We start from the raw sequence: 12,108 nt of genomic DNA, 5'->3' as shown, positions 1-12,108 counted from the left end.
TCGGCATCCTATTTGAGCCTGAACCGAGCTTCTGACCCCATATCCTCTCCCTCACCAAGACCGCCTACTTCTACCTCTGTAATATCACCCGTCTCCACCCCTGCCTCAGCTCATCTGCAACTGAAACCCTCATCCATGCTTTTGTTACCTCCAGACTCGACTTTTCCAATAATCTCTCCTGGCTTGCCTCCCATCTTTCACCTTCTATAAACCTGAGCTCATCCGAAACTCTGCTCGGCCATACTTCATTGTATATTTTAACTTGAGCGCAAACTTTATTTGATCAGATATTATCAGTTCATTAAAGCTAAATGCGACCTGCCATCATCCACTTACGGTTACCGTGCCTTCCCCTGCATTATTTCTTTCCAGTTAACTGTATGTTCTGCTGAACAACTTAAGTGATCCAAATTAAGATTGATGGCATGGATGTCGATCAGAGACTGGACAATGCCTGATAGCAAAATGTGAAATTTAAGTATTTTGAGCTCGTTGATATATAAACCTACAATCTTGGTTTAGCGGAATATAGTATGAGTGTTTCGATGGAACATTCAATTATTGTTCCAGATATAACGATTGTAATTTCCTCAGTAGAAATGCCTATTGGATCATTGCAGCATAATGTTTGGGTTTCTGTGTAGTATTACATTTGTGTTGCAGCTATAACCACTAATTTCTTCAGTAGATAATGCCTACGGGATTGTGGCAGCGTGATATTTTGGTTTCTATGCAGTACAGTAATAACATTTTGTTGCAATTGGTGTAATTTCTCCAGCAGACAAGAACTGCTGTAGAGTATTACGTACACACCATTTGCAGAACTTGATGCTGTCTTTTCGTGTCCCCCCCCACCCCCCCCACCCCCGCATCAGCTAATGATGTCATTAAACAAGCATGTAGCTTGGGCTGGTATCCAGTCTGTAATTGTTGTCCAGTAAATCATATGCACACAGTTGAGGGGGAACGTTGTATGAGTTGGAACATCAGAGGAGTCTGGCTTGGATCAAACAGCCGAGAGTTACAATAAATGTCCATGCAAATTCTTGGCAGTGAAGTAAATCCTTTCCAATAGGCGTTTGACAGTGCTGGAAATGTACGTCCTGAGCTGCTGCTTTTTGATTTCACTAGGCTGTTCCAACAGCCATTAGTCTAACCGTCAGACTGCATGCTGAAACTGTGAAGCAATGTGCGAGGAATCTGTGCAACTTTGACTGCAAACAGCAGCATTTTTTGTGGCCATTTACTGCTGCATAAAGAACGCAGTGAGACACTTCTGTGTTGCTGGCATAATTGCATAAAATAATTGACCTCATTATATTTGGAGCAGGCTTCCAATGGTTCTTAGAAGGAAAATCATTTAAAGATGACACTCTTCAGGTAGGTAAACTGCTTCTATTAACGAACAGTGTGTGGCAAAAGGTGTTTATATTATGATGCATATAATTCAGATAATTGCAACTAGATTACACCTTTAAGGCTGCCCAATATATTTTAAAGATGTTTAGTGTAATTGCGCAATGTAGCTCAGCAAAACTACATTTTATAGAGCTGGCTTGTTTCACAGCCACAGAAATTGCATTTGCAGGAAGAAAGTGGAGCAATTTTCGTGATGGCTTGTATTCCGCTTTTACGCAGCAGCAGGGATCGACATTTATGGGGGGTAGCGGACACTGGGGTCTGTTGGCTAAACAAGTAGCTGAACAACAAGGAGCGGTATGATATCCCTTTAAATGCTGGTGTGTCCTGTTACCTGGACACATGTGGTGAATTCCAGACCAAGTTGACATGTTATGGGGATTCGCACCACACAGGTAGCAGCAGCATTATTTTGCCACCATGCTTTCCAAAGGTAAACTTGGGGTCATTTTTAACGTTGTGACTTTAGAACTGAAATGACTGCTAATTAACTCCAGAGAGAGAAAGTAACTGTGTGAATGTCCTGTAAAATGTGATGTACAATTCTCTCCCCCGATGTGGTGTGTAATTCTCTCCCCCGCTCCCATTTGATACTTGCTGCTCCACGAAAACTGCTTCTGACCTTGAGTGCAGGTTTTGTATTAAGTTCTAGTTTTAATTACTTGCCAGCAGCAGTAGGTTGTCAGTGCTGTACCTCTCTCTATTACACTTAATATCAGAATGGATGTTGGATTTTCTCCCAGCTGGCTCGTTGTGTAATATGTATCATGAGGTGGTGGCTCTGAGTTGTATGTGAAATAAAGAAAGAAAGACTTGCATTTATATAGCGCCTTTATTTATATAAAGACCGCCAAACGTCCCAAAGCGCTTTACAGCCTATGAAGTACTTTGTGAAGTGTAGTCACTGTTGTAATGTAGGAAATGCGATAGCCAATTTGCGCACAGCAAGCTCCCACAAACAGCAATGTGTTAATAACCAGATAATCTGTTTTTTAGTGATGTTGATTGAGGGATAAATATTGGCTAGGACACTGGGGATAGCTCCCCTGCTCTTCTTCGAAATAGCGCCACGGGATCTTTTATGTCCACCTGAGAGAACAGACGGGGCCTCGGTTTAACGTCTCATCTGAGAGATGGCACCTCCAACAGTGCAGCACTCCCTCAGGACTGCACTGGAGTGTCAGCCTAGATTTTTTGAACACACAACCTTCTGACTCAGAGGCAAGGGTGCTACCAACTGAGCCACAGTAGACACTATAGACTGGAAATAGTCAAAGTTCAGTGTGTTAGCTAATCTCAGGCAGGGCAGCGCTGCGTAATACAGTTTGATTGCGTGTGCCACAATGAACCATTGGCTGGGGAATGGGATAAAAATCAGCCGGGGTTCCTGATTCCAGTTGCTATCCAGCAATCACTATTGGAAAATACATTTATGGACATCACAGAAGCACGGGATCAGGCTTGGCCACAACCAATGAATTGAACAGCTCATGAACAGCAGCTGGCTGTGCAGACACATGAAGAATGCCCGCTTGGATGAGGCAGAGGTGAACTGCTGTGGAATTGTACCCTAGGAGAGAAGGAATTACAATTGGAGGGTGGATTCTACAACACTGAAAAATACATGGGCTGTCCATGGCTGTGTTTTTTTTTGAGTTGACGGATAATGACAAAGTAGCCACTGCCTCTCCACCCACCAACTCCTGACACAGATGAAAGAGAGGACTGTTTAAAGAAAAGAATCTGCACTTGTGCAATCTCTGAGTACATAGGTGTCAGCTGTGGCTCAGTCGCTCGCACTCTCCCTTCTGAGTCAGAAGACTTGAGCACAAAAATCTAGGCTGACACTCCAGTGCTGTGCTGAGGGAGTGCTGCACTGTTGGAGGTGTCGTCTTTCAGATGAGACGTTAAACCGAGGCCCCGTCTGCTCTCGCAGGTGGACGTAAAAGATCCCATGGCACTGTTTTGAAGAAGAGCAGTCAAGTTATCCCTGGTGTTCTGGCCAATATTTATCCCTCAATCAATATCACTAAAACAGATTAGCTGGTCGTTATCACATTGCTGTTTGTGGGAGTAAATTGGCTACTGCATTTCCTACATTACAAGAATGACTACACTTCATTGGCAGTAAAGTGCTTTGGGATGTCCTGAGGTTATGGAAGGTGCTACTGTATATAAATGCAAGTCTTCCTTTTCTTTCTTTACATATGATTTTTTTTTGTTGCCAATTTTCTCACTTTTTCTCCTTTCTTCCTCCTCCTGATTAATTTCTGCTGGAGTACGGCTGTACAGAGCCGGGTGCCCTTGGGTACCTTGCCCAAATGGCTATTCTTCTTGTCGCTTGCTTGTGATCAAGATTGGGAACCTTGGAGAGAAAATTCGGTTGGTTAGCGCCTCCAGGAGGCACTAGGAACTTGGCGTCCGAGCGCAGCGATTTTAGCGCCGCCCGTGAAATTGAGAGTCGTTTTGCGGCGGCGCTAAACACTGCTGCCACGATCTCCTGCGTCCGCAAATCGTGACGTCAGTCAAGCATGCAGCGCCCCAGGCACCCCCTGCCTTAGCGCCTGCTGCTTGGAACGACAGGTAGAGGGGAACGTTTTCAAGTCGGAAGGGGCTGGGGGAGCGCTGTTTAAAGGCGGGCGCTTCCTGCCTTTCCTTGGCAAAAGTTTTGGTACATGCAGGTTGGGAGGGAGAGTGACGTATGGAGAGATTTAACGCTGTCCTAAGGAGTTTGGCCCTCAGCACCACTTTTGAGGTTCCTAAGTGCCGAGCTCTTTCCCTGGCCTATCCATTAATGCTTCCAACACAATTGCTTTTGAGGTCTCTCCAGGCCGAGATTCAAGGCTGCAATGAGCAGGATGTGGCTGGCCAGCAAGATGGCCTCTCCCCTTTAAGAACTGGATGGCGCCAGTGTGTCTGGCTTCCATGGTAACTGACATCGTCTGAGCTTCGGGAGCGTTCCGAGGTAGCACCTCGCTCCCCGACGTTTGCACCTTGAGAGGTGTGTAGCGCCTGATTTAACGCTCAAATCACCTCATGGGGGCGATAGAGGCGAATTTTGCAGTCTCGGAGGCGATAATTAGCGCTGGGCGCTAAACTTTGCACCCGGCCGACATTAGCGCCCCAAAACGGGCGATACCCAATTCCCCCCCCCACCCCCTTGGCTCTCTCTTCTCTCCCAAACTGAAGAGTGTTGAAGTGAGTTGTCTTGCCCAGTACTGCCCGAGAGCAGCTAAGTCAGAACAGAAAGCGGATCAAACCTGGGACCAATGTTCCCTTTAACTTTTTTTTGGGGTACCCTTTAAGGGGCTGCGTGGCCCACTCAAAATACTGCGCATGCGTGGTTTTTCCTATTTAAAAGCTGGTGAGCCGGCTGTGCGGGAGCTGCAGAGCGCTGCTTGGCCACGTGGCGCTGAAACGTTAACTCTTGTTTCCCTCTCCGCAGACGCTGCCTGACCTGCTGAGTGTTTCCAGCATTTTCTGTTTTTATTTCGGTTTTCCAGCATCCGCAGTATTTTGCTTCTGTTGCATTGAGATGTTAAGAAAGGAAAGTATTTGCATTTTATACAGTGCTTTATCACATCTTCCGGACATCAGTAGAAAAGATTTGCTGATGATGTGCCTGGCTGTGGATGCGGAATACAGTTTCACAGCGTAAAACCATGTGTGTCTAACCCCACCCCCCACTCCCGGCCAAATCCTTATTGCAATACAAACAGAAAATACCGCAGATGCTGGAAATCTGAAATAAAAACAGAAAATGCTGGAGATACTCAGCAGGCCAGGCAGCATCTGTGAAGAGAGAAACAGAGTTAACGTTTCAGGTCGATGACCTTTCGTCAGAACTGGAAAAAGCAGGAAATGGAACAGATTTTTAAGCAAGTGTAGGGGCTGGGAAAGGGGGGAGGGGATGAATCTTTTCCACCTTCCATCCTATCACAGACCTTCCCTTTTGTTCTTTCATCCCCTCCCCCATTTCCCAGCCTCTTCACTTGCTTAAAAATCTGTTCCATTTCCTGCTTTTTTCCACTTCTAACGAAAGGTCATCGACCTGAAACGTTGGGCAGGATTTTCATTGGGCCATGGAGTCGAGATTGGAGTTGTGTGGGGGCTTAAAATCCCGAAATCAAGGGTCCCGACCCCATCCCGCACCCAAACCCACCTCCATGTCAGTTTCAAAGGAGGCGGGTACCTGCCCCGCACTAGGACCCGCCTCCCCGAGGCGGGAAGGGGATTAGTGCCAATTAACTGCCTGTTAACAGGTAGTTAACAGGCAGTTTTTAGCCTAATCCCTATTTTTAAGGTTGAAGTGTGGGATTCCCAATGGCTCCAAACCACGCCAAGTTAGAGGAGAAGGGCCGTCGGGTTGAAGGACTTGGAGGGGTCGAGATGTCGGTGTTCAGGTGAGTGATGTGTGCATGAGTGCAAAGGTAAGTGTGTTTGGTGTGTCTAAAGTGATTAAAGAAGTTTAAATGACCTTCTTTTCTTACCTTTTCAGCCTTCCTTCCTTTAGGTCCCGGGAGTCCCTCATCTCACCGGCACAGAAAGCAGAATGGCTGCGAACTGTCAAAAGTGACAGCCTTCAGCTTACTGTGCAGGAGAGATTTCTACCTGAGTCTGTGGAGAAGGACTCAGGTGAGAAGTAAGATTGTCAGTGTTTGACAGCTTCAAACAGCTCTGAAACGCTGATATTTCATCTGTCAAAACCTCTTGACAGATGAAATTTCAGTCTGTGATGTCACCTGTTGCCGGGTGGCCCTTAATTGGCCTGCTGAGCCCGCCGGGCGGGCTCAACAAGGTCAATCAAGTTAAAATCGCGTGGATTGGCCGCATCTCGACGGAGGCGGGACTACAACCCCAAAAGTTGTAGTCCCGCCTCCAACCCGACTCCTGAATGAAAATCCTGCCCGTTAACTCTGTTTCTCTCTTCACAGATGCTGCCTGACCTGCTGAGTTTCTCCAGCATTTTCTGTTTTTATTCCTTATTGCAATACACTGATACATTGACATCTGATTATACTGTACTTTCTTTATGACTCCCTTATGAATAAAGTATTCAAAAACATGCTTCCTGTAATGCTCCATTCACCTTCACAGATTTGGTTAATTCCCATTGCTGTGTAATTGTTGTATATTTTTTAAAGACTAAACAGGGTTGTAATTTTGAAAACTGTCCTTAGATGAAGGGTCTGTGGCTCTTATCATCATTTTGGAAAAATGCATTAAACATGACATATTTATTCAAAATGTCAATAGTATATAAGACTGCAGTGTCTAGGGCAAGACAAATGATGAACAGAGAACATCGACAAAGAACGCTGATTAATTATTTTAAGTACAGCCTTCCTTTTATGGAAAGGAGCTGAAGGGTCAGAAGAGTCTGTAGACTTGCCCCATTTATGATTACTCTGTTCTAGTTCCAGAGCCAGCAGACAACACAGCCCAACAGCCAGGAATGAATGAGAATGTACAGTCTTCAGCAAGCAGCACAAGCAGCATCGGTGGAAGCACATCTGCCATTCCCCAGCCCAACTCTGCCAAACCCTGGCGCAGCAAATCCCTCAACGCCAAGCACACTGCCACGTCTTCCATGTTATCCGTCAAGCAGCCCCCGCAGGAGCCACCCAAGCCTCCGGTTGAACCTACTGCCAAGTCCAATGCCAACGGGCAGAAATCCATGCTGGAGAAATTGAAGCTGTTCAACAGCAAAGGCGGATCCAAGGCTGGTGGAGCCAGCCTGGAGAACTCTGGGCCTCGCGATGGCAGCTGTGAGAGACTGGAGCCCGCTTCCAACTGTGTGGACCTTGGTGACGCGGACGCCTCGGCCAGAAGTATTAATAGCGCCGCCCCGGCCTCGAACAGCCCAAAAATTGCACTAAAAGGCATCGCACAAAGGACCATCAGTCGAGCGCTGAGCAATAAGAAAAGCTCGCTGAAAGGCGGTGAGAAGGAAAAAGAGAAGCAGAAGGAAAAGGAGAAGGACAAAACCAAGGAGGTCGCCAAAAGGGCGTCCGTCTCTGAAAGAATTGAAATGGAAAAGGAGCCGAAAGAGGAGCTGCAAGTCACTGCTTCTGAAATGCCAAAAAAAACCTCCAAGATCTCAAGCTTTATCCCAAAAGGAGGGAAATTGAGTGGTGCCAAAAAAGATCCTCCCGCACCTCAGCAAAGTGGTATACCAAAACCAGGGCTAAAAACCTCTACAGGGAAAACTACAAGTGCCCAAGCTCCTGCAAAGGAAGCCGAGAGACCCCGCAGTGCAAAGCTGGGTGCTGGCCTCTCGCTGCAGAAATCACAGGTGGATAGTAAGAATTCCAGTTCCAGTAGTTTGGCCTCCTCTGAAGGAAAAGGGGCCGGAGGGACACCCCCTGCCAACAGTAGCATCGCTCAGGCTGCCACGACAGTCAGCACAACCCAAACCACAGGAAGTAACACAGTCAGTGTACAGCTACCTCAGCCACAGCAGCAATACAACCACCCCAACACTGCCACTGTTGCTCCATTCATGTACAGGTATGTCTAATGTGTGATGTTAGAATTTTTACCGGCTGGGAATGATTTATTGTTGCGCCTGTTGCACTGTTGTTCTGTTTTGTCTGAGTTGATGAGAGTGGCATTGCACAGATACAATAATAAGTGCACCCTCCTAGTTGGAGGACAGAAGATACTTCAGAATCACTGAAACACCAGCATTTGCCAAAGACTGTGATGGCCTGGTGAATAAGTTGTAATACTAAGCTGTACTGAATAGAACCCAGGTTGTCATATTCAAATTGTTACCTCCAATTTTATTCCCAACACCACCCCCCCCCTTCCTCAAGGTATTGTCTCTTTGATGGACGACAATACCGTGGCCACCCTCTATTACCTTTCCTTCGTGATGACATGTAAGCCTCACCCAGCAGGTTATATAAACTGCAGTGAACGTCACAGCCGAATCCTGTCTTGCCCTCAGCTGACACCCACACACGCGAACTTCCAGCAGGAAGAGGAGGCGACATTTAGGCTGCTTTCCCCCTCCCTTATCCAGTTCAGTTGTAGCACTTTTATCTACTACTTGCTAGGCCATTTCAGAGCGGCAGTTAAGAGTCAACCACAGCAGGGCCCTCTGAAATGGCCTAGCAAGCCATTCAGCTCTCAAGGCGGCGGCTCACCACCACCTTCTCCAAGGGGCAATTAAGGATGGGCAATAAATGCCGGCCTTGCCAGAGACACCCACATCCCGTGCACGAATTAAAAAAAAAAATCTACCCAGTTCAGACCAGCTTACTTGGGACTGTCTGCCTGGCTCAAGCTGCTTCCCTGGATTAACTCCCTGAACAATCAGGTGAGCTGGTTCTGGGTTTGACCCCTGGTTTCTGCGTTGAGTTAGCTGCTGTCAGTTGTAGCAACAGTTGGGTTGTCACAGTTTTGGCTTCTGTTTCTCTCCTAGCCTAAGGATACCATCAACCAGACATCTCAATCTTGATTGCTCTGCAGTGTGCTCTGCATGTGTGTGGACATCAGATGATGATGGGACTGGGTTCCATTGAGATGTACCCCTCCCCCCTGCCAGATTGCGTGGATACTCAATGTTTCGGCTCACATTTGAAGTATGACCTCACTGGTAAGGGTACTGAAGGAGTGGCATCACCAGAGAACAGTACCATAAGAACATAAGAAATAGGAGCAGGAGTAGGCCATACGGCCCCTCGAGCCCGCTCCACCATTCAATAAGATCATGGCTGATCATCGACCTCAACTCCACTTTCCCGCCCTGTCCCCGTATCCCTGGATTCCCCTGGAGTCCAAAATCCTATCTATCTCAGCCTTGAATATACTCAATGATTTAGCATCCACAGCCCTCTAGGGCAGAGAATTCCAAAGATTCACAACCCTCTGAGTGAAGAGATTCCTCCTCATCTCGGCCTTAATGGCTGACCCCTTATCCTGAGACTATGCCCCCTAGTTCTAAACACTCCAGCCAGGGGAAACAACCTCCCAGCATCTACCCTGTCAATACCCTTCAGAATCTTGTATGTTTCAATGTGATCACCTCTCATTCTTCTAAACTCCAGAGAGTATAGGCCCATTCTACACAATCTCTCATCATAGGACAGCCCCCTCATCCCAGGTATCAATCTAGTGAACCTTCATTGCACCGTCTCCAACGCAAGTATATCCTTCCTTAACTCCTATACCCCAACTCGAGTTGGCACCTTCAGAAGGAGGATGGTGTGGGGGGGACAAAATTGTAACTAAAATTTACTGCAGGAGCAAGAATTCAGGGAGCAAAAGTTGGTTACGCCCCATTTGGGGGTGGTGACCGAATTATCGGCAGAGATTTAGCGCCGGCGCGGAAGAACCACCCCACCCGCTAAAGTCGGTTTACCGCCCTGGCGAGGAAGCGGAGCACTGGCTCGGGCGCTCCACTTCCTCTCGGGGCGGTGTCAGGGGCACAAAGCGCTGGAGTGCTACGCGACCGCTTAAATGGGGGGGGGACACTGCGAGCTCTGCAGTGCCTCCGATGGCCCACACTAGCCCACCAGGGCGACGTGGTGCCGTGACTGTAGCCTGGCACCGAGACGTGGTACCAGGTTGCATGAAAAAAAAATGGCGGCACTGGTTGCGGCTGCACCTCCCTTTAATTAGCGCCCCGCAAGTGGATATTGGCCCGGCCGCGACCTGCAAGGCTGGCGCTGACACCGCCTGCGGCAGCCTTGTGGGGCACAGCCAAATTTCTGCTGCAGGGCGGTAAGGCGTCGTGGCGGGGCGCTAAGGGGTCGTGACGCACGCCGAGGACGTCATCGCCGGCGGCACAGCGGCCTGGGATGCTAACGTCGGGGGCGCGGCGCTATCGGCTAGCGCCTCGGTAGCGCCCCGCCAAATTTCTCGGGAGGTGCCCCCGCCCAGGCGATAAGCCCTTTGCGCCCCATTAGCGCCCCCCCGGAGGTGCTAACGGCAGGCGCAAAGGAGCCAAATTTCGCGGCCCCAGAATGAAGCAGAAACAAAATATTGAAAGAACCATTAATTTACCTCCGAGTTGCCCGGATTCTCTATATTTGTGCTGTGATGTGCATGTACATCCTAAACAAGGCCCTCCCTCTTCCTTATTCAGTTGCCTTGCCAAGACTGCTGTGCAAACAGGGCCGCTCCGTTATCGTGCATTGAGTAACTACTTTGGAGTGGCTCCCAGTCCTCTGTGCAGCTGGCTCTTCTGACCTCATTATTTTCCTTTCCTGCTGAAAGGGCCTGTACCGGGGAGAAAAAAGAAACAGGCCAGAAAACATTGGGGAATAGTGGGTAAGGTGCGAGAGGTGGTGTGATGGAGCCCACTCACAATTGACATGTTCTTCCTGCTTGCACAGAAGGTGTGAAATGAAATGGCTATAAAAGAGAAGACTGAAAGCCAAGGGGGAAAAAAAAACACATTCAGAATAGAAATGTAATCAACTTGTATTAATAAAAGTCAAATAGCCTTTGTAGTAGGTGTCTTTTTTTTAATTGGTTTAAATTTTACGGTGGCAAGCCGTTAAAACAATTTCTGTTGCAACGCATGGGGTAAAAGAATATGAATTGTACTGCACCAACCGAATGGTTTTGCATGCAAGTAACAGATTTACCTATGGTTGACTGCATTTTTCTGTTTCTGTACGATTACTTCAGAAGGGACCGATGAATTATGCAGACGGTCCGCTGTTCACTCCATTAAAGCAGGTTTATATTTGCGGTGCCTTGTTTTTTAGGTCACAGACAGACAACGAAGGAAATGTGATGACTGAATCTGGTACAGGGGGAGTGAACATGGATACTGTTCTATACAGCAAAAATGGACAAACGTGCATAGAGGATCTGCCCGGTGAGTTAACCCAGCTTTTCCGCATATTGAAAAAACGTAACGTTCAAAGAATAAAGGCTGAAGTTTGGTAACTTACAATTTTAATCCTACAATTTTTGCAGTACTGTGCAAACATCCATCTTCTGTCATAATCTATAGCTTTGAAATGTTAACAGAAATAAGGATGAGACTGTTGCCCGGTAAATTGTACCCTCATGAAAAGAAACTTGGCAAATGCAGTGTGATTAATATATGGAGATTTTATAGTTTTGTTGCTTGGTTAACTGTTATCATGAGTACCTCGCAGTTTGTGCAGTGATTGCCTAAATCGGACATATAAAAGCAATCTAGAGATTCCCCCTAATCCTCCCAGGGTGCACATTAATGATTTTGTAACGCAAAGCATGTCGAACTGGGGGTCTTGAAGGTCCTCGGCTTCATCTCAGTCTGGCGCCAGTCACATTTCACATTGTGAGCCCAATGTCTTGAGAATTTTTGATTCGGTATTTCTTTTTCTGTATTTGTTTCTTCTTATGTTATTTCTGTTGCTGTGCACTAATTAAAAAAAAATCCTTTACTGCATTGCTAAAGCTGTTTTCGTTTGGGCAGCTGCCAGTGCCTTTTGGAAGCAAGAACATTGGTTCCTGGGAGAGTATCAATATTTGCAGAGCTCCCCAGGAGTGTGTCAATATTTGTCGGGGAACCCTCACCCCCCAACACACACACAAACTTCACTGCTAACAATAAGCAGCAGTTGTGCAGCAGATTCTCCCAGTTGCACTTGCAGTAACCTGTGTAATCACTGATGTTGCCAATTCTTTTTGCTGCAACTTTTTGTCGGCCAGTATTGATATTAAACAAAACAGCATTTTATT

General features: G+C 47.2%; 1 protein-coding gene across 7 annotated transcripts in view; it reads left to right on the top strand.

Moving 5' to 3' along the window:
* The window catches only part of nav2a (neuron navigator 2a), a 534,653-nt gene that overhangs the window by 239,159 nt on the left and 283,386 nt on the right, over positions 1-12,108 (top strand). For all 7 annotated transcript variants that reach the window (XM_086008162.1, XM_086008160.1, XM_086008161.1 and 4 more), the window contains 2 exons: positions 6,837-7,929; positions 11,142-11,254. In XM_086008162.1, coding sequence (XP_085864288.1) covers positions 6,837-7,929; positions 11,142-11,254 — 1,206 coding nt within the window. The remainder of the gene's footprint in view (positions 1-6,836; positions 7,930-11,141; positions 11,255-12,108) is intronic.

Source organism: Somniosus microcephalus, chromosome 15 (assembly GCF_052327205.1).
Source record: "Somniosus microcephalus isolate GS21.2 chromosome 15, FLI_Smic_1.0, whole genome shotgun sequence".
Taxonomy (NCBI): Eukaryota; Metazoa; Chordata; class Chondrichthyes; order Squaliformes; family Somniosidae; genus Somniosus; species Somniosus microcephalus.
Note: the sequence above shows the minus strand (reverse complement) of the source record. Positions and strands in the feature narration are given on the sequence as shown.